The 23,251-nt window shown below is 38.4% G+C and overlaps 1 protein-coding gene across 2 annotated transcripts in view; it reads left to right on the top strand.

The window, feature by feature from the left end:
* Positions 1 to 23,251, top strand: part of REV1 (REV1 DNA directed polymerase) — a 42,347-nt gene that overhangs the window by 5,597 nt on the left and 13,499 nt on the right. Inside the window, exons 2-13 of one of the 2 annotated variants that reach the window (XM_082220021.1) lie at positions 2,328 to 2,392; positions 3,022 to 3,154; positions 3,805 to 3,973; positions 6,022 to 6,171; positions 6,406 to 7,094; positions 8,673 to 8,780; positions 9,721 to 9,837; positions 18,135 to 18,255; positions 19,288 to 19,416; positions 20,214 to 20,368; positions 21,477 to 21,596; positions 22,343 to 22,563. In XM_082220021.1, coding sequence (XP_082076147.1) covers positions 2,336 to 2,392; positions 3,022 to 3,154; positions 3,805 to 3,973; positions 6,022 to 6,171; positions 6,406 to 7,094; positions 8,673 to 8,780; positions 9,721 to 9,837; positions 18,135 to 18,255; positions 19,288 to 19,416; positions 20,214 to 20,368; positions 21,477 to 21,596; positions 22,343 to 22,563 — 2,169 coding nt within the window. In that variant the 5' untranslated portion in view covers positions 2,328 to 2,335. Of the gene's footprint in view, positions 1 to 2,327; positions 2,393 to 3,021; positions 3,155 to 3,804; positions 3,974 to 6,021; positions 6,172 to 6,405; positions 7,095 to 8,672; positions 8,781 to 9,720; positions 9,838 to 18,131; positions 18,256 to 19,287; positions 19,417 to 20,213; positions 20,369 to 21,476; positions 21,597 to 22,342; positions 22,564 to 23,251 lie in introns of both variants that reach the window. The other variant, XM_082220020.1, reaches the window with a different exon arrangement.

Here is a 23,251-nt window from a genome sequence, read left to right as displayed (position 1 = left end):
TACTTGGGTAGTAAAATATCAAAAATAAGGCAGCAGATTCAGAGGTGTTTCCCAATGTGTAATTGTTCAGAGCCCATCTGCTTCTGCAACTGCTTTCTAAAAATGAACTGTCTGTAAGAATAGAGCCACAGAAGCATGCCTGTTTGGCTGAAGAACTGTAGACACTTCCAAATCTCAACATTGAAGATGGGTATTCTGTGCTTTGTATTTTGTTTTAAGACTTTAGAAGCTCTTTTCCCCCAAGAGAGCTAGGAAGGGACAAAGGTAGTCAGGCTAGGATGAAGGAGATCTAGTTTCAAATCCCTTTGGTCTCACCTGCTCCTCAGGCAGGTTTATTCAAAGGAGTTGAATAAATAAGAATTGTGCATACTTTGAATTGTGCTTCAAATTATTGATGCCATCCAGCAGTAAAGAATTCAACCTAAGAATAACAAAACACTATACTTGTTATCTAGAATGCAGAATAGCAAAATGATGGTCCTGGGATGGAACAGGGGTCTCCAATGCATCCTGTATTGTGGTAGTAAAGGAACAAAGAATGCCATTGTGTTCTTAATTTATGTCTATGCTACTCAAATTACCTTTCAGGGTTGGAGGTGTAATATCAGGCAGGTTGTGGCAGGACTAATGCAATTACTTCCTTGTTTGGATCCCCTGGAGGAAATAATAATTGACCATTTTCCAACTTGTTATCAGAAGGCATGATGTTTGATTTACAGTGAAGTGTTAAGGAGATGAGGTAACTTTCACCCACTAGAGTACTGCTGGGTAATGTATCTGGAATCCTGAGGCAGGGTAATTACCAGACGTACTTACCCCCGCCCCCCCCAAAAAAAAGTTTAATTGCCTTAGTGAGTAGTCTACTGCCCTCTGGCAATGCAGTGGCCCCTGGGCATGCTTCAGCCTTGGAGCTTGAGGAGGGGAGCAGATATTGTCTCTACACCTGAGCTGAGCTTCAGACGTGCTCAATGCAACTCTAGGCACAATCCCCTTCCTAAACCCATGTTGGAAAAGAAACGTGAGATCCATTTTGGTTCAGTCTTTCTGAAGTGGTTGGAGCACTTCAGAAGTGCAAAGCCAATGCAAACACAAGCCTCCCTGACTGGCTTCAAGTTGGAGAGGGTGCCTGAGGCTTGTTTCCACACAGTGCAGTTTGAAGAACCATGTGTCAACCCACCCCTCTCTTTCCAAACTTAGTGTTGTGGGGAGGAGCAATGGGTTGTTTTTGAATTTCCAAGGTGCAGTGTGTGAGGTCAGGAGGGCGGGAGCCGCAGTGTCCTGGCAACCATACATTCTGAGTTGGCTGCCCCAAATGTATAGATTCCTACCTTTTGTTGTGCTTTCTGACTGTTGGGGTGCGTGCTAATGCTCTTCTCTCGAAAGTTCTCCATCACTGAGTTCCCACTTTTGTGCTCTGTGTTCTAAAGATATGGAGCTAAAGCTGGCACGGCTAACTTCTTTTGGCCCAAGATCCACATTGACGGTCATCCTTCTGAGGGCAACATGCCAGTGGTGGTGTGGCCAATATACACACACAATGCAACAAGTGCATACACTCACTAGACATGCAGTCGTGCAGCACTCTCCCTCTCTTGTGTCACACACCACACACACATGCAGTCAAACACTATACATAAGCTGTCACAGATGCCAGAGCAGACATACAAATAACACACATGCATGCCCCCAGACTTTCATTCAACATTTGCAGCTCTCTGGAAATGCTGCTTTTTTTCTTCGACACTCAGCATTCTGTGCAAAGTAAATGGCAGCGTTTTAACCTACTTCAGTGCTAGACTGAAGGAAAACCCGCCTTTTACTCTGAAACAGCAGACAGAGAGCTTATCTCTGATATCCGCACTGTGGTTCTTAGCACTACAATGAGGCTACATCATTTTAGCCCAGTAATAGGCCCTGATTCAGCAAGCCAAGCCACAGGAAGTTGTCTGCCAGCGTCCAAGCACCATCTCCTAATCTCAAAAGGGGAAAAAATCCCTCTGACATTGCATCTAGTTTGTCCTAAATGTCACAATGTCAACTGCTATTTTGGTTTGTACAGCTAGGTGAGAGGTTATTTGAAAGATTGGGCCAGAATATAGGCAAATAACACCTAGGGTTCAAGATAGACTTAAGTTGTGCAATATTAGGTTAAAGATTTCTAAAGTGTTTGCATACATGTGAATTTATATTTTGTGGTAAGAGAATGGATACATCAGGTGTGCTGTTTAAAGTCTTCCCAATGTAAATATTTGTAGCTCCTACACCTCAATTTGAAATTATATAATAGTAATACTGACAATATTTGTATGTTTTTTTCTCCTTAAATAGCTTCACTATGAAGGAAGGTGGATGGAGAAAAAGAGCCAGTGACAGAGATGGCTGGGGAGGATGGGTATGTTCAAATCTAAAATTATAAACATAACTATTTTATTTCTATAATAATAGCCATACCGTTTTCATCTCTGACTTATGCAAAGAGTAATGGATGTTTAGATAATACCATGCAGTTCGTATGGGGCAGTGGCTAGAAAAATTGCCTATGATATATATTTTTTCTTGTGGTTATGCAGAACATTCAGGTTTTTGTAGGTGCTTAGTAGTGAGTTGGCTGTGATTTTAACCCTGCTAAGGATTAAATTAGCTGCATTATATTTGTATTATTATGTAATACAATATATTATAATACATAGTATATTATTATAGTATATTGTAATACATATATTGTAATACATATATTGTAATATATCCATTACATACATGTATTAAATAGTATATTTTATTTAACACTCCCTTGAGATCCAATGTTGAAAAGTGGTATTAAAATATTCTAATGATAAAATAAATAAATAATGTTTATGTGGTTATTCCATTAAAAAGTTTTCCACAACTGTATATTCAAGCCAAAACCAAACTGATATTAAATAGTTTTAAAGGCTAGCAAACCTTTTGACCCATTTCCATAGTTAGACACAAAGAAGTTGAATGTATCTCTATCTAAAGTATGTTTTATTTATATTCCAGGGAGGATATATGCCTGCCAAAGTCCAGAAACTGGAGGATCAGTTCCGTTCAGAGGCAGCTATGCAACACCAAAAAGATGGAACTTCATCTGGTATCTTTAATGGAGTTGCCATCTATGTCAATGGCTTTACAGGTGATAGCTTTCATTCTTTCAAAATATTCATTCAAATGCCTTTTAAGAAAAATTAGGATGAAGCAAAGTCGATGAAGGAGCTATACTGTGTGGAAGTCACAAAGCAATTTATGTATCATTCTCCTTCTGGCCATAACTTTCTGTAGTCTTGTTTTTGAGGGGAGCCGTCTAGACTGCTTTTGGCCTGGTGAAGCTCCCCTAGCAAACTAAAAATGCTTCAAAATACACAAGGTAATACTTTATGGGGATTTCACAAGAAGCATTTCTAATGCAAGATTTAAATGAGTAATTGAAGTGTATAATTTTTCTAAAATTAGTTTTACACAGCCACCCCCCCCCCCCCGGTATTCTGTATGTAGGCTTCTTTGTCCTCCACTAGGGCTGGAAACCTTAGGCTGCAATCCTATTCTAACTTTCCTGGGAGTAAGAAGTGGAACTTACTTCTGAGTAGATGTGTGATTAGGATTGCTGCTGTTGTTGGCTGTACTGGTTTTAGATCTTAATTTTACGTTACCGTGTTAAGATGCTAAAGAACACTGTGATCCTCTCTGAGACTGTTTTTGCAATGAAGGGCAGAATATAAATTCTGAAATTATTGAATTTATTTAACATTAAGTACTTACCCATGTATTTTCATAAATCCGTTACAGATCCATCAGCTGATGAACTGAGGCAGCTAATGATGTTGCATGGAGGACAGTATCATGTATACTATTCTAGATCCAAAACAACACACATTATTGCAACAAATCTTCCAAATGCCAAAATAAAAGAACTCAAAAGGGAAAAAGTAGTTCGACCAGAATGGATAATAGATAGGTAAATATTATTGGAGAATTATATCCAGGCTTGATAACATTGTTTAAGTTAAGGATAGGAAACTAGGAGTCCTACAGGTGCCATTGGATTCCAGCTTAAATCAGCCCTGACCGTTGGCTTTGCTGGCTGAGGTTTATGAGAGTTGGAATCTACCAACATATGGAGGACTACAGGTTTAAGTGTTCCAAATGTGAACAAATTTGAAAAGACAAAACAAAACTGCATTCTGAAATATTATTTAATGTGTGCTAAATGTTTTTAAAAATATGTGATTATCCTATAAATCTATGATGGATGGATCAAATTTTGTGGGAATTGAGTGCAAAATATTGAAGAGGCAGACTGTTGAGTGCTTAGCAAATAAATCTCTGACTAAAATAAGCCTACAGTAATGGTTTTGATTAATAAAATTACGACCAACAGGATTGTTGATTAAAATGAATGTTATAAATTTAAAGAAAAATTTCTTTCTGATAAGCACTCAGTGTGCAACTAACTATTTTCTGATTTAACGATGTATTGTTAATTCAGGGCTGGAGATAAAAAGCAAAATCAAACACTGTTTTATCTTACTGGGCATATAGTTATGTATTTCTATACAAAAGGTTTAAAAGAATGGAAATATAAATAATAGCTTTAATGAAAACTTAGAATCTCTCATAATACAGTCATACCTCGGGTTACAGAAGCTTCAGGTTGCGCGTTTTCGGGTTGCGCACCATGCCGAACCTGGAAGTACTGGAACGGGTTACTTCCAGGTTTTGGCGCATGCACAGAACTGCCGAATTGCGACCCGCGCATGCGCAAACATGGCACTGCACGTTCACAACCCGAGTGTCCACTGTATTAGGATTTATAAATGAAGTAAATTATTCCTTATTTATACCTTGTTATACCTTACATGTGTTCAACTTTATTGCATTATTTTGTATTCTTTAGATAGTAGCAATTATTTTACTGACATGTCATTTGAATTTTACTGAACATATTGGGAAAACAAATGATCTGCACTTGAGACTATCCCCATTGTAACAGCTAAGATTACGCTACTCCCTTAGAAACCTGGTCACATAAGTGCTAACAAGTTATGTTCTTTTAATTGGGTAATGTGATCTTACTGTAGTTTTCTTAATTGCAGCATATATTGGCTTTTGAACCACTGCCAAACTTCTTGTTAGTGTACAGATTGAAGCTGGGTGGGAAATACACCATCAAGAATTAAGTTTCAGTATTGCTATGATTTGGCAGTGCATTTCCCTAGACCATGCATGATTATATTCCTTTTCTGCATAACAGGGACTTGGCTGCATTTATCACATCATAAACCCTCAGAGAATACTCTAGCATTGCAGGTGGGAATTGTGGAAGAAACTGCATTCAACTCCACAACCCCAAATATAAGTGTTGATCAAACAGTAATATTTCACTTAAATAATTATATACAATTATAAGAACTGAAGTAACTGACAGAGTAGCAGAGGTGCATGCCAATGGTGGCAGAGTGAGAGGGGGAAATCACATGGGACTAGATTGAAGTGCATGAAGCAACAGATGTGAGCTTTAACTTTGTACAATAGGCTATATTTCAATTGTGCAGTGGCTGCAGGCTTATGTCCTGCTTCCAAGCGATCAAAGAGGCGTTATAACAGCTCAGGGACCTATTCCAGCCAGGCAAAAAGTATTTGAGGGCACAAAGCAGAGCCAGTGAAGAACAAGACCTGAAAAAATCTTGCGGGCTGGATATGGAGACTAGAAGGCCACATTTGGCTCCCAGGCTTGACAACATTACCTTAAATTTGTAAAACCTTTCCAGTTTAATAAGTTTTGTTTTCTGTATAAAATAATGGGACAATGAAGTGTCTAGAAATAAGACAATCAAGCTAGTAAAGTAGAAATATACAAGTGCAATCAACAGCTTCTCTCCCCAACATTAAATACATTAATGAAAGTAAGTGCTGTTCAACTACTTTAAGAACAAGATAAAAACTAAATAGAGTCAGAATTTGTTATGACTTCTCTGATTAATTAAACTCTCATCTTCTTTACAGCATAAAGGCTGGACGGCTCCTTTCATACATTCCATATCAGCTTTATACAAAACAGTCAAGTTTTCAAAAAGGCCTCTGTTTTAATACCATATGCAAACCTGAAGAACCTATTGCAGGTCCTAGCAATATCTCTGTGGAGTTCAACAGGGTGTAAGTAATTATCTTGAATTACAAATTCAGATTATGTTAGATGATCATCTCAGATCATTCATGTTAATGTTGTTAATGTAGACTAAGTTTATGAAACAATTCTGTCAACTTGTTATTAAAACCAGTGTGTGTATGGGGGGGGCGTTAAAAGTACAATAGAGGGGGAGAGTTTAGTGGTAAATGTTTTTAATTGATATTTTTTCCTAATTTCTGTATTATACCATCTTTTTTTAGAAATTGTCTAGTAAAGAAGTATGACGTAGAGAATGAAATCAAATCCAATGGAACGTGTAAATTGAACATGGAAGATGAGACTGAAGATGCCGGAGTCTTGGATTTGTATCAAGCCTTTTCTGCTAGCAAGCAGAACGGAATTCATCATAGAGACAGCATTTCCATTTTCAATGGACACACTCATAGTTCCAACAGTGCCTTAAAGACACAGGATAGCTTGGTGCACTCTGGCAACAATGTTGCAAGCAGACTGTCTCCAGCTCCTGTGCAGGAGGAGGAAAGGAGAGACTTGAGAGACTGCTCTATGCAGCATTTTCAACAAAGCAACAAAAATACTGAACTTTTACGAATTTCGCATAGGACTATGAGTAATTCACCTTGTTCATCTTTGCACAGTAATATTAAAAGAAACGGTGCTCATCACTCTACAGTTCAGGGGCCTTCAAGCACAAAAAGCACCACAGTACCTTCTCCGAGTAAGGTAGATTCACCTCTGTCCAAACCTCCTAACTGCAGTTTCATTTCCGACTTTTACTCTCGTTCAAGATTGCATCATATAGCTACTTGGAAGAGTGAATTTACAGATTTTGTCAATACACTGCAGAAACAGAACCATGCTATCTTCCCAGGAAGAGAAAAGTTAAAAAAACTGAAAGCAGGGCAATCTATAATTAACAAAACTGACTCGGGTAGGTACTTTTTAAGGTTATGCTAAAAAAAGCCACTCACTCTTGTTATAAACTTAAACGGGTTATATTTTGACATTGAAATTTCTATGTAAGCTAGTAATGGGCAGTATGGACCTCCAAGATAATTTGATGAGACTATAAAGTGCAGCATTCCAATCATGCTACAGTTAAGGTTGGTTGCTTATGAGCAGTCTCAGAATTGTGTGAACTGGAGTGCATGCCATGCCAAAAGGTATTAGCTTCTCTTTTTCCGACTTAGTCACTAATTATTTGAGCAGATTTTGTTGCCTGCATTTCACTGTTAATGCACAGTGTTATGTATCAAATTCACTTGTCAGGGGGGAAATGGCTAAGGGCTCATCTAGACTTCCTTTGTGTTGTGCTTTCAAGGCAGAGATCCACACTTTAAAAGTCTTATGTCTGAGTAGTTTTGTTTGTTTTGATCCCATTGCTTTCACCTGGAAAGCCTGTGTTTTATATCTGAATCGGAGCAAGCAGCAATTCACGTCATTTCCTCCGATTCAGTGGTAAAATGCAGATTTTACTGGGGGAAATGCCAGGACAAAAAAACCCACAAAAACACTTGGATGTGGAGCTTTAAAGCCCGGAGCTGTGGCTAGAAACACAGGACAAAAGGAAATCTGAATGAGCCCTTAGTAGCTTCATTATAAATCTGTTGTTTGGAATGTTAGGCTTTGTAGGGAATACCATGTTATACTGTCGTGTTGGAGGAAAAAATATATATCATTAGGATTATACAGTGGTACCTCGGGTTAAGAACTTAATTTGTTCTGGAGGTCTGTTCTTAACCTGAAACTGTGCTTAACCTGAAGCACCACTTTAGCTAATGGGGCCTCCCGCTGCCACTGCACCGCTGCTGCATGATTTCTGTTCTCATCCTGAAGCAAAGTTCTTAACCCAAGGTACTATTTCTGGGTTAGCAGAGTCTGTAACCTGAAGCGTCTGTAACCTGAAGCCTCTGTAACCCGAGGTACCACTGTAATTTGAAAATGACATCTCACTGTATTCACACTTCTGTTGCAATACAAATGATTAAGGATGTGTATAAACTGTCTACTATTATTGCTACTGTTTTGGCCAGTATTGGAAACGTGCACTGTCCTTAGTAAGAGTTAGGGAAATGGACAAGTAGGCAGGTGCTGGTAGCTTTTAGCCCATGGTTGCTGGCTTGAGCTGTGGTGGCATATTCAATTACACTGAGAAAGAAGAGCCATGATGTTAATTAGTTCTTCCAGATTTGGTCTGAAAATGTCAAGAGCTAGGAAAAGCCGGTAGTATAGAGCAGTAGTTACAAAGTTATTGTGGCCAAGTATCTGAGTAGATGTGTACAACAAACTCTTAAAACTCTATTGATTGTAGTGAAGAACAATATATGCAACAATGAAATGGTACCTTTGGAAACTTTTTAATCTGGGGGACTACATAGCATTCTACATGTTTTAAGGACATTTTAAATGGTTGCAAACAAAGAGCCGGGTGGTAAATTCTAGGAGCATAATAGGAATAAAAAATTGTTCAGTATGGTTTAAACTTTCCATTTGCCTACCATTATAATAGATTATACAGCCACCTTGAGCTCAACCAAGCATCAAAGCTGTATAATGCATGTGGATATGGACTGCTTCTTTGTATCAGTGGGTATTCGAGATAGACCTGATCTAAAAGGTTAGTATTCATTCCTCTTTGCACTTTGCAGCTTTTTATATACCAGGTGGATATGTACTGTTAAATGCACACCTGTTGGCATGAGTAAACTTTTAAACAGAAAACCTACATGTTGGTGGTACTGTACTTGCAAATATCTCTAGATTTGCCATTCATTTATCTGCATCCGTGGAACACAGTGAAGAGTTCTCTTTTCCTCCTAGCAGTTAAAGAAGAGATCACATGTCTGTAGTGCTGGGGTTGCCAATGCAGTGCCTGTGGTAGCAGTGGTTGCCCTGATTCCAGCAAAACCTTTAAGCCTCCCATCCCCTCTTCTGTCTCCATCATGAGGCAGAGAGAGTGTGTGCCTTTGTGTCCCTATAAAAGTACATAGAACTGGAGGAGGAAGTTGTAAGAGTGATATTCTTTCCCACTTCATCTTTCAGCTATGTATGCTTTTCAGGATTGGTACCTGAGCAGTTGAATAAAAAGTTGAGTGACTGAAAAGATAAGGAGGAAAAGCTATCAGAGAGTTTGAGGGAAAGAAAAAGGAGGAGACAGGGGGAGAGAGAAAGTGGTGTGCTGCTTTTGAGAGAGAATGGAAAGGAAATTAAGGAAGAGAAGGCACATACATTTAAGTGCATGCATGCACACACACACATGCAAAATTGGATCCAGTAAAAAGCATCCTCCTGAAATTGAATAATAATTTCACAGGTTTCCCTCCCCCAACTACTGTCAAATCAGATTACATCTGTCTTTATTGACTGAACCAAAAAGTTGTGGATTCAGCTCTGTTCAGCACTGCCATAGCACAAAAATGTGTGTCCTAACTTTTATACTCTCAAAATCACTATCCTGCGTGTAGAACTTGTTTTACTAAGTAATTTGCAGTAGTGCTCATAGATCTTTTACAAAAAGTGCAGTGCAATTTGACTTACAACTGTATTATGTTTCACAGGCAAACCGGTTGCTGTTACGAGTAACAGAGGATCAGGAAAATCATTGCTTCGTCCTGGTGCAAATCCCCAGCTGGAATGGCAATATTATCAGAATAAATTATTGAATGGCAAAGCAGGTACAAAACTGCAATTTGTTAAAATTGCAAAATAAATAAATATCATAGGATCGTCATTTGTAACAATTCAAAGTTAGTTCTGTAGTGCTGTGGTGGTATCTTGCTAGTTAAAATAACTTTATATAAATTTAGCTGAAAATACCTGGCATTGCCTGGAAATTCCGAGAAACCAAAAACAGAGGTGTATAAATGGATAGTGTAATTTGTTAATTTTAGGGCTCTACACAGCCCCAACCTAACCCAGGGCACAACTGACCCTGATCTGGTCCTGATACTTAATTAGGGTTTTAATAAACCCTATACAATCAAGAGAGGGATGAGGGAAAGAGACTCTGACTGCGCTGCAGAGAGCAGGAGGGTTCAGGCCTACTGGGTGCTGCTTCACCAATGCGTTCCCTGAGTGAAATGTGCTAATGAAGCAGACCCCTGCAACCAGTAGGACTGCTTCTTTGGTATGCAATTCCTGCAGTGTGGCTGCATGTGCAAGGCCTGTTTTGCCTCCCCATTCTGCCATTCCCCCCTCCACACATTATGGCCCACTGTCAGTGTTGGCTCTGTGTGGTTTGGGTCCTAGCTCATCCCCCCTGCTGCCGCCACCACCTACAATGTCACCGCCTCCTAGTGACCTGCCAGTGGTTGCTGCAGTGTGGGAAGCAGCTTCCTAAGCTTGACTCACCTTGCCCAGATTTATTCTTGCACCAGCCGTTGCCATCTCCATTGGGGCCATAACCAGTGATGAGAGACTGGCTGACCCCCACCACTGGCCCAACGTTCAGGGAGGTAGCCACTTATTCTGTCCTCCTGCTCCCAGTTCCTGGAGCTAAGTCTCTTCTTCCTGCCTTCCAAACCTTTGTAGCCTCAGCCACTCCCTTTTCAATCCTGTTGGGGTTTGCTTCCCCAGCATGCTCCCTGCACGTAACATGCTGGCAAAGCAGACCACTGTAGCTAGCAAGTTTGTACCCCCCATCATCTTGTTTCAAATAATGTCCAGCATCCAAACATAGACCAAAAATAGCTCCTCCACTTTGGGAACCGTCATGCCAAATTTGGGTGGCAATATTTCAAGAGGCATCTGAATGCATAGAGAACAGACAGGTAGACAAACCACTTTCCAAAATATATAACAGATGGGGCAAAATTTTTTGGAATACTATGTGCAGTTTGGATTGCCCCATCTAAACAAAGAATGTATTACAACTGGCGAAGGAGCAGCAAAGATGAACAAAGGAATGTGACCAATGCAAATGGAACTTTTTAGTTTTAAGACTGCAGTGGGGAAATGAGAAGAAAAACTGTAATGGTGTGAAGGGATAGAAAGGTTTTTCTCCCTCGTTATATTAGGACTCAGGTCACTCAGTGAAGTAGACTGGCAGTAGATCTAGCACAGGCAAGTACTTAACTTTATAAATTTATTTATGGACATTGTTGGCCAAAGATATTGTGGTAGTTAACAGAGGATTAGATGAATTCCTGCATGATGGGTCTGTCATTGGCTTTGAACTAGGACAGATAAATGTTTCTAGGCAGAATACCAGGTTTTAGGGGGAAATAGTTGGGGATAGTTGTAGTCTTCCGTGCCCAGCTTTGTGGGCTTCCTGGAAGAATGGGGCTGACTATGTTGAAAACAGGATGCTGGATTAGATGGAACCTTGATCTGATCTAGCATGGCTGCTATTATTTTTCCAAGCCACGTTGTCCGAATACTGTTTTTCCTCCTCTTCTTTTGTTGGATCATACATCTGTGATCCCAAGGAAGTCACAATTTTTCCTAAACTTTTAGAAAGGCTTGAGCAGTTTGCTTTTTTAACTTGGGGCCCCCTTGCCATTCCTGACTGAATTTTTAAAAAGAGGTGTAGCAGGGCTGAGTAGGAAGCAAAATATGGAGTTGCAGGTGCTGCTGCCTTGTCTCTTTTCCTCTTTTTTCAGATTGGTCTCCTTATGAACCTAGAGACATTGTGCATAGAGAAAGAAAGGAGGACGGTGGGGTAGCTGTAGCCCTGGGGCTTTGCTTACCTCTGAAACTCCTTAGAAAATATAAATAAGAAGGACTTAACTGCTGCCTAGTAAGGTCAAGGAACAAAAAAGTTACATTGAGTTTTGTTTTTAATGGGTGTTTGTGCATATGCGTTAGGCATTTTTGTTTGGAGAGTGTTTTGCCTACTTTTTGATGTCTGCTTCTTGTTTTAGTGTGTATATGTGATTACTATTCTTTTTCTTTGTTTGGAAGGGATATATGTAGCTGGGGTGTACGTTGTGCCTGTGGATATTTGTTTGTGTTATGCAGTGTTGCTCTGAACACCACTAGCTTTCCTGCTATGAAGTTGATATTTTTCTTCTTTTTTTGTAAATAAATTTTATTGGTTTTACAATTTCAACTTCAACAATTATTTTCCATCAAGTAAAATTAAAGATACAAAATATCCAACATAAAAAAATGAAATAAAAGTAAAGAGAAGCAAAGAAAGAGAAAGAAGAGAAGAAAAAAAGAAAAGATCTTTTTGGAGGTTCTCTTTAACCTCCTGACTTCCCTCCATTTCCTTTCCTGGTACATTGAATATATACCTTTTCTGCATAATTTACGTAAACCTCTTTTTCTTATCCTTATATTGTTTTATCCTAAATGCATGCCATCAAATTTTGCTATTTCAATTCAAATTTCCTTCCATAAATTTTATCTCAACTTAACGACTTGCAAATGTTTAGTCAAAGCCTGCTAGTGTTTCTACTTGTTTACAATATTTTTATACATATACAATAAATGCTTCCCATTCTTTTTTAAATTTCTCATTGTCATTGTCTCTGAGCTTTTCCGTAAGTTTTGCCATTTCTGCATAGTCCATCATTTTCATTTGCCATTCTTCTATCGTTGGCATATTGTCTTCCTTCCACCCTTGAGCTAGTAGGATCTGGGCTGCTGCTGTTGCATACATAAACAGTTTCTGAAGTTGATATTTTTTCTGGTGATCATGCCAGTTTCTCAGATTTCCAAATTTAGCCCCAGCAGAAAATGGTTGGGGTGCCTGATTTAAGTGGACTGTAATCCTTTAGTCAAGAATAGATATTGTTAGATATGGTTTCCTGAATTTTGTTTTGCGATGTTGCTTTATTCCTAGATTGTCTTGTCCAGTGCAAGACATCTAAGATCTTCCAGTTCTTTAATACATTGAAAGGTACTTTTAAAAAGCCCTGATTCTAAAGTATTATGTAGCATAGCTGTTTTAATAGTGCATTGGTAGTGCATTCCACAGTTAAATGTTAGCACAGGATACTGGCAATAAAATGTACGTTCATTTATCCTATTTATTTCCTGCTTTACAGCTAAGATTGGTTTCTCACGTAGAATGATAAAAATCCATCCCAAACATAGTGTAAGTTATTAATGCTAAATTGATATATATGTATTTCTTTCAGCCTCTGATAGCATGCCTCGGGTTTCAGACCTGGTTTTGCCCCCAAAGGGAGGAGGCAAAATGAGATTGAGGTGGCCCCGAAGCCTGGCTGATCTAACAAATGGGACAACTCAAAAATGCACCCTTTCTGTTCCTCTGCTGATGGGCCGCAGGAGATACAATGTGTCACTACATATGTCACATTTGTACCAGTATTGTGTCCTTTAGATACTCAAATAGACATTCCTAAGTATTTTTCAGTGTAAATACTTTAATTACAACCAGCATCAGTAGCACTGTGTCAAGTCAGAATTACTTCTAGATTTAGCTTCTGCTATTGGAGATCAGATAAATAACCATATTGAGATTTGTCATAAATACTACAGATTGTGGAGTGGAAAGTAGAGTGGAAATTAAAGTAATGGGAAGAACTACAGATATAGAAGTTGTTCTGCTTTCATGTTTTTCACATATTTTCAGAATATTCAGAGATAATATTTTCCATTCATAGTCTTAGTACTAGCTGCCTTGACAGTCCATTTAGGGCTGATAAATGGGATAAAACACCTCAATAAAAACAAGGGCATTCATATAGCTATAGTTTGTCAATGCATAAGTTATTGACAGCACAAGATGCAATCTTTTAACACTTGTTGTAAATAACACTAAAAGAGTGTGCTTACTTTAAACATTTCTGGCATATGTGAAAATGTAGTAGAATTTACACTCAAGTTTTTAAGTTACTTTGTTCTTCTGTATCCTTAACATGCACAATAAATAGCATGAGAGAGGCTTCTAGTGTTTATATGAAAAACGATTATTAAAGTTTGATTTGTACCTCTGTGGGAACTTTAGAGACTTATGTGGACCTTCAAGCTACTCTTGCTCTCTAAGACTGGATAGTTTCTCCACCCTCTGGTGGCATTATAGTACTTTTATAGAGTCTGCTGTTGTTGTTGTTGTTGTCGTCATAGTTTACTGTGATGTATGTAAGAGCAATTATTGTACTCTGGTTTCTGGTACAATATAGTGTAGCTGCTACTGTGCCATAACAAATCCTAGTCTCCTATGCATCCCCATTTTTCCTTCCCTTTACCCATCTTGCTGATAAGAATGAGTTTAGTCACGTGAGTCACAGAACTTGCTTTGTCTTAATAATGCAGGAACACTGCAGCAGTGTACATCTTGCTATAGCAGTGTTCATTGTGATGAGGATTTAAGGTGCCATTCTTACCATTATGCCTATAACTTCTTGGACCTTGCGTATTATAGTGTTGTCTCGCAGTGCATGCTGATTTAAGTTTTACAAATTCATACAAGGCTTCGCTTTCCAAGAATGTTGGAGAATAGAACTAGGCTTCTCAAATCACTCCCATTATTCCTTACCTTGGCAAAAGTATGCTTCTTGACATAACCCACATGGTTTTTTAAAACTTAGTTGGTAGGTAATTAGATTTTTATATTTATGCATATTTTGAATTTTTGTATTTCTCTGTGATTTTTCTACTTTCATTTTTCAGCAGTATGTTGACCTGTGGGTTATTTGATAAACAAATGCAATGAGCAGCATGCTGACTCTTCAAGAGCTATTTCCTATATAAATAATGTTTTATTTAAAAGTGGCACATAGGTTTTTAAAAATACAGAAAAAATACATGTACTTTCCCGTAGGAATGATCATGGAAATGTCTGCTATATAAAAATTATCCCATATGATAGGTATTGAAACAAAATAAAAGCTTTGGATGTGTGTGTATAAATTATTTTTTAACCTACTGGTAAATTCTGTTCTTGTAATCCATGTACAAACTCTAAATAACACCCATCTATGATTTGGAACAAATTCTAATCTCAGTTTATTACATATGACTAACCATGTCATTTGTTCATACCTCCCATTCTCCATGCTGTGTTCTGCTCTTGGCTAATCTATGATCCCTGAGACAGTTACTTTAAGGATCTGTGAACGTTAGTTTGACAAGAAATAGGTGCTTTTCCAACATCAGCCCCATCTTTTACAAAGTTCCTGTTTGTTGATAGTTCCTGCTTTTATTGTCACTCTTACTGGACAAACGTTTCCAAAGAGTTGAATCTTGGGCCTCTTAAAAACCAGTCTTTAATTTTATCCATCCACAATTGTGTTGCTTTGATTTGCTATCATTCTTGTTCTGTATCTCCTTGAGAGCAGGTAATGATTGTTCTATTGATAGAACTTATCTGACCCAAAGAGAAAGGGAAATCAGTACACAGAGCCAATGGGTTAGGTTCCTTTCCTCATCTGCCAGCATTCTCAAGATATGAATATTTTTAGCCTTCCTTTCCCTCAATCCCAGTTTCTTCAATTTTCATTCTAAAGAGCAACAATTTTTTTATCATCACGTGAGATACAGATTTATTCTCAGCGATTTCTTTTTCACAGACTTGGGTCCTGGCCTCTGATTTCTCCATCCGTTGCTCCACATTCACCATGCGCCTGTCTAGTTTTCCACCTTTTGATGAGAGGTTCTCTACCTTGCATTCCAGTGAGGACAATGTGTCTCCCATTGCCCTGAATTTACATGAAGTGACCATCAGCTTAAGGGGGGATCTACTGTGCTGCACTGTGGAGAAGCCCATCGAACTCATGAAGATAGACAAGATGATGACCTCTCATGCCAGGGCGGAAGAGCAAAAGGACTAAAGACATTGTTCTTGTTTGGGGCATAATTTGCTCTAATTTGCAGTTGCAGATATGTTGGGTAACTTGAATGAGCCCATCAATACAACAATGCTAAACTGTCAAGATAGTAGCCTATTCATGTTCTGTCTCTCACATCTTTCATCCTCTACATTCTTTGCCCTGTAAAGATTACATCATAATTCATTTCAAACTCAGATTGTGGCACAATTCAGCAGTAATGAAGAATGCACCAGTTTGGAAAAATAACTCTTAATGTTCAATGCAGAAATGAAAGCCAAATCCAAGTTACTTACCTCTTCTTTCAAAGTAAGCATTAGCATATTAGGGTAGGTCTCTAGCTGTACTTTGTGATCTCTGTGTACAACTTAGCATGTTCTTGTACACTGTAACTCATTCCCGTATGTTTTGCTCATAGTTGGTACCTGGTTAGTTTGTTAGGGGCAGTTCTTTAACATAAATCTGCCTGACTCGGACTTAAAAGCTTGTCTCTTTTTTGGTAATCTCAAATGGCCATATATTTTGGACAAATAATGAGCAAAAGAAATTCGAGACGTAGAGGGAGGTTGTTGACCATCAAATGAGAGAAGCTTGTAGGGTTTTTTCTGCTTAAATAGTGTACTTGAATGAACTACATATTGCATATGTTATTCCCATTTTCTTTTTATTTGTACTGATTTAATAACAGGTAACTATTTTCAGACAAGGAATAGTTATTGCATTGAATTTAAGTATCTCTGTAAATATGCTTAAAAGATTAGGCAAGATGGGTAGGAGGAAATCTCTCATTCTATAGCAAAGTTAAAAGGAGATTTCATAGATGAAGTGTAACTTGGGTCATAAAATGTTCCATACTACTGTGACTATTTGCTATGTTTAAATCCAAACTGTAACAACTTCACATAGCTGCTTTTCCCTTTGTAACTGTGGTAGCACTTTTCCAATTCCCCACAGAAGAAATTTGTGGGAAATGAGTTCTTTGAAAAGTCCAGTAAGTGTACATGTGTACATGGCTCTCTTTCTACCTTGAAAAAAAGTTGCGCCACTGCGGGGGTGGTTGAGGAGCCAAGCATAAGTTGTATGCTTTCACAAGGGCCTTTCTACTTGGATTTCACCAAGATCAGCATGCAAAGGAGAAACATTTAGATAGAGCCCTCATAAGTAATAACAGCAAGGCGTTACTGAGGGACATTTTTGCTTTAGAAAATCTTCTCATAAGATTTTCACAATTGTAGCTCATGAAACCAATTTGTAGACTAAAACCAAAGACTACCATTTTGGGCTCTACATTCCAATCTTCTTTCTGTTTGGGCCGTTAGCTTACACCTTTGTGTGGGATATTTTTTTTTTGGGGGGGGAGAACGCTACTGTGAATTTATGAGAAGTGAAACTTGAATTGTTACTATTTTTAGTTAGCACTCTGGAATGCAGACATAAAATCTTTAGATTACTAGATAATAAAAATTGGAAATCTAAACTATCAAATCCATATTAGGGCAATACTTTTATTTGCCTGACAAAAGTCTCACAAAACAGCATGAAAGCTTTTGAGTACTTCAGAACTCTTTATTAGGCTGGATGATAAACTCCACAATTTGGGTTTGGGGTGGGGGAAGCAAGAGAAGAAAAAACAAATGAGTTGATGTTGAAGGCATGTTGCCTGCGTACGATCAGTCTCAAGATGAAATTGGGAAGAAGACAGCAGACATTCAAATAAGACTGTGTGCTATGCAGGTATCAGGTTTCTCAAAGGCCTCCTGAGAACAATAAGGATTAATAATGGCTAGTCCCCCATCTGGAACCACCACAACTGGTGGTTATCCAGGTTTATTTCCATCCATAGGCTCCTTACATGGTAGAAAACAGAAATAGAGAGAAACTAGGCAGTCTGTATGTTGGCAACACAGTTGCACCCTTCCCACCTTAGTGCTTAGTCTACCATATAGTCTGTTGAAGAGTTGTGGAAAACTCAAATGCTTACACACTATTTTGTGGTATTTTGGTAATAAAGGTAATTCCTTAATATGCATCCATAACACACACAGACATTTTCCCTTACTTTTTAGGAGGAAAAAAGTGAGTGTTATGGTGCAAAAAATACGTTAATTTTTGTAGGCCAACACTGCTACCCTTACTTTAATAAAATAACTTTAAATATTATATTAACTTCCTATGAAAGTAATTTATTTTTAACCATTAACTACAATATAGCTAAATTATTTCTCAAGCAGGAGCAAGTGAACTGGACTCACCAGATGAAGATAATCCAGAGTCTACACTAGTGAATGGAATTGACTTGGAAATCTCTGTGCCATCAATGGCTGAAATTGCATCTTGCAGTTATGAAGCCAGGTAAGAGAAAACTATTTCCTGCTAGTCAGTTGTGAACTGCAGCTTTTCCTCTCATTTTGCTATGTAGATGTCCACCTCACACGTTCAGGACAAGAGAAGAAAGAGGATGAGAGAACAGCTCTCATGCTACAGCTCTTCAAAGAGAGCATATGTATCCTCATTTCCCTGCAGCTCTGTATTGCTAAAATGCCCTTCCAAAAGGCAAACAATTATTTTCCTGGGTTTTCATTTTCAAGTTGCTCCCTAAAACATAATTGTTCACTGTGATTTATCTCTATGGAACCCACCCTGCTTTTCAGTAACTCTGAAGTTATACATATGGGGTTAGGCTCCAGCTAGCGCACCAAGTTAGTTGAATAGCAGGGGTTTGTGCCTGTGCCTCACTTCTGTGTTGTTCCTGGATGATAGTTCGTCAAATGGAATGTCATCTCCACCTAGCATCCAAAGGTGGGGAATGCACACAAAGTCTAGGAAGTAAGCATTCCCTTGAAGACCTTAACTCCAAATTATTTCCTGTCTTCAGCCAAGGCAGTTTTCCTCAGTCTTAGATTCTGTTTTTGTCCCTGATCTCCAAAAATACATCTTAATTGCCTGGCTGGAGAATAGCGAGAGGAGTGTGTGTGTGTATGTGTAAAAGAGGCAAAATTTCCATTTGTTGCACCACAATCTTCTGTTTCTAAATTGGATGGTGTATTGTGCTGACCAGACCACTGTGAGATTTGATTCCAGGCTAGTTGCCAGAAGCATTGTACATTCCTTATATAAAGTCAATGTGGGGAAAAAAGTCAAGTTCTAACTCGTGACAGTAAATGGTCTGATATATTGTTGTTAGGATTTCACCACCATTATCAGCAATTTCTTGGGCATCTGGTCTCACATTTACATACATTGACTTTTGTAATGTATCAGTAATCTGCTTCTTTGAGGGCACTTTATTATCTCCAGGTACAAGAACAGTGAAAAATTCCAAATCCGTAGTTGTTTTAACTTTATAGACTGTTGATATTAAACCAATATTATGGTTGTTTTCAGGCAAGTTGGTATAAAGAATGGGATGTTCTTTGGACAAGCAAGACGATTGTGTCCAAATCTTCACGCTGTGCCCTATGACTTTCAGGCGTACAAAGAAGTTGCACAAAGCATGTACGAAACCCTGGCAAGGTAAAACAAGTATTGGGAAATTAATTATTTTTCTTTTTGATGTGGTTTCAGATGCTCCTGCAGACATTTCATTAGCATGTCTTTCTGTTTTAATTTAAGAGATTCAGCATTAGCTGACCAGGTAAAGAATTCCCAGTGGATTTGGAGAACCTGGTTCATATTTGAATGTTATATTTAAAAATATTGTTTACCTGGAATTCTAAGATCTAAACTTAGACCTGGCTTGATGCCTCATTTCTTATTCAGTTGTTTGGCCCATTCACCTTAAAAATGTAGTGTTTGGAGCTACTTCACACACTAAAAACTGAGTGTGGGTGAGGTGAGGTGAACTTTCTCCCCTTCTCTTGAGGTGGAGAGACGTTCATAACATGGCAGGGTACCGGGAAGTTAAGGGTGGATGGTTCAGTTCCCCACATTTGCTTTCACCTTTTGGGTAAAAAGAAGAGCTCCTTTTCCCACTTGTTTATCTGAGCAGAGGCATCGTGTTTCCATGTCATCTAGACTGGACCTAATGCATCAGATTTTCTGTTGATGTACCCTTTAGATATTACTTTGAGTTAATGAAATGATTGTATCAAATGCTTGGAATAAGACTAGTAAAACTTCTCAAGCTCACACTTTACTAACATGAATTTAGTCCTAAGAAGGAAAGTAGTATTGCCTATGAATTTTCTAGTGCACAGTTATATATTTAGGTTCCATAGAATTAGAAGACAAGACAGTTGGGGAGATTTTATTTGTCCCGTGTTTGGTGAGCTGTTGCTGCTGTTTCACTTCCTTTTACTTTGTGTTGATAGCTATACTCATAACATTGAAGCAGTCAGTTGTGATGAAGCACTAGTTGACATCACTGAAATCATTGCAGAAACCAGATTGACAGCAGAAGAATTAGCAAGTGTTATCCGTTCTGAAATAAAAGCCAAGACCAAGTGTCCTGCTTCCATTGGAATAGGTTAGTTCATTATTTATACTAAAAAAAAATATCTAAACAATGTTAAGATGGGTTTAAATGTCAACTTAATACAAATGTGCACTTATTACAAATGTTTGCCTGGGCTTTACATGAGGGTTAATCCAGCTATATTAAGCTAATCTGCTGATTTGTAATGTATTTTGTACTTACTTTATGAATGTAATTTTATTGCTGGTTTTATCTTGTTCATCACCATAATATTTTTTCTTAATGTTGACATTATAGAAACTTATGCAGGTAAAATAATGACATGATCATTAATGCACACCTTAATATACACACATCCTTATCACTTTTCACATCCTATGTTGAATGCATGGATGGATACAGCAGAATCATTTCCCTGCTTCAGGCCTTCCATGCTCTCAGCTGGACATGCTTGTGGATCCTGTACACTGGATTCAGAACACTGGAAAACCAGACGGACACGTGGATGTCACTAGTGAAGTTGGGGTACAGAATCCCTCCCCATGCAACCACCTCCACATTTTAGTGCAGTATGCATGGATTCTTCATATTCTCCTGTAGCTGCTACTGACATTCATAAGAACATAAGAATCATCTTGGATTAGACCAAATGCACTTGTAGTCCAGTATCCTGCTCTCACAGTGGTCAATCAGATGCTTATGTGAAGTCCGCATATGGGACCGGAGTGCCACAGCAATCTCCCTACATGTGAATCCCATCAACTGGTATTCATAGGCATGCTGCCTCTGGCACTGGGGGTAGTAATAGCTGTCATGGCTAGTATCCATTTATAGTATTATCCTCCATGAATTTGTCTAAACCTCTTTTAAAGCCGCCCAAGTAGCAAATTCTATAGGCAAGCCATGTGCAGTGTGAAGAAAGGCTCTCATTTACCAAAGGAAATTGCATAGCTCGTGTTTATAGCAAAAAAAAACATCATCACCTGTGACCTGGCTGGTGCTGTAACTGCCTTCCTGTGTTCATAAGTCTGAGGGCATAAATCGTGAGATCCACCTTCCTCCTCTTCTTTTCCGGGATGGTGATATACCAAAGTGTGAATTAATATTTTTAATAACAATTTGGATTTATTCAGCTACATTCTATTTGTCATTTTTTTAGGTTCAAACATTTTGCTGGCTAGAATGGCAACGCGCCGAGCAAAGCCAGATGGACAATATCACTTAAAGCCAGAAGAAGTGGATGATTTTATCAGAAGCCAGCTTACTAGCTATCTTCCAGGTAAATTTATGCTAGTATAATCACTCCCAGTTTTGTATAGAGAATCAGTCATAGTTCTCTCAGCTCCCCTCCCAAGACTCTGCCCTGTGGAACACAACTCTGAAAGTGATTATCCCTTACTAAATTGCTATAAGCATTTGATTTATGATCATGCTGGGTGAGAAATGCATACAACACTCTCCAAAGCTTGAGAGTGGCTGTGGCTTAAAACACTTTCATTTTGAGCTATTTATCTCTTATAAAATGTACAAGCAAGGCAAAAGAACACATTTGTACCCTTTGAATATGTCAACATACGGTCACAGACCAGTTCCGGCTCACTTACAATATCAGGAAAATCATAAAACACAACAGGAATACATTGAATTGCAATTGGGTATAACAGAGACAATTCAGATATAGTGGCAGTTAAAAATATATATTATATATATTATATATAATATTATATATTATAAAAATATAACCTAAAATTGTCATTTAAAACCTTAATCGTTTTGGTACAACATTCATGTGTTTTACAGTCTCTAGGGGTCTTTTTACTTAGAGCTCAGAATTATTTTAGATCCTGTAATATGTGGTGTTCCTAGTTGCTTCCTGAAATGTGAATGCCAGAATTTGGCATCACTGTTGCTTGTTGTATTAATAGTTTCTCGGCAGTCATAAATATTAATACACGTTGGTTTTCTTAAGTGAATTACATTTCCCAGTTGTAGACTTCAAAGGCAAAAATGTATTTATTTTTTCAGGAGTTGGTAGGACAATGGAATCCAAGTTGTCATCTTTGGGTATAAAAACTTGTGGAGATCTGCAGTGTGTCACAATGTCAAAGCTTCAGAAAGAATTTGGCCCCAAAACAGGACAAATGCTCTACAGATTCTGCCGTGGTTTGGATGATAGGCCGGTTCAAAGAGAGAAAGAGAGAAAATCTGTTTCAGCTGAGATAAACTATGGTATAAGATTTACCCAGGTAAAAATAATCATAACTTTTGTGCAGTAATAAGTCAGTATCTTAAAATAACTTGTCTGTATTGCAGCTATTTAGCTGCATTTTTTTCTATGTTTAATTCTTGTCCGTAGCTCAGTGGTAGAGCATCTCCTTCGCATGCAGAAGGTCCCAGGTTCAAACCCTTCTTCTTCAGCTATAGTTAGAAGAGGTCCCTTTCTGAAATCCTGCAGCCCCACTGCCAATCATTGTTGATAATACTGAACTAAATGGACCAGTGGTCTGATAACCTCCCTGTGTTCCTAATGCTGAAATGTATGACCTTTAGGCAGATAGCATATTCTTTCACCTGACCATAAGTAGTGTATACCAGTGGTTTTCAAATAATGTTTGGGATTTCTTGCATGACCATTAGAAGGTTCTTGTCAACAATAGCTGAGTACACTCGCTGTAATGCATACTAAGGTGCACTCTTTGCTTATGCAGGGCACTGGGCACATCTGCCCAATTTCAGCCTCACCCTATGTAAGGGTGTGTGCTCTGTTTAAGTTAATGCAGAAGGTAGGAAGTTTAAAAGTGTGTACAGTTGACCAAGTGAGCCAACTAATGAATATGTTTTATAAAAAATAAATGCAAGGGGTGGAATTCAGAGTCAGTGCTCTTCCATTCTGTATATGCAAGCATTTCAGCCCACCAGATGAAAATATCTCCC

This window comes from Podarcis vaucheri (assembly GCF_965113315.1).
Source record: "Podarcis vaucheri genome assembly, chromosome: 4".
Taxonomy (NCBI): Eukaryota; Metazoa; Chordata; class Lepidosauria; order Squamata; family Lacertidae; genus Podarcis; species Podarcis vaucheri.
The sequence above is the reverse complement of the archived record's forward strand: the minus strand, read 5'-3'. Positions and strand labels throughout refer to the sequence as shown.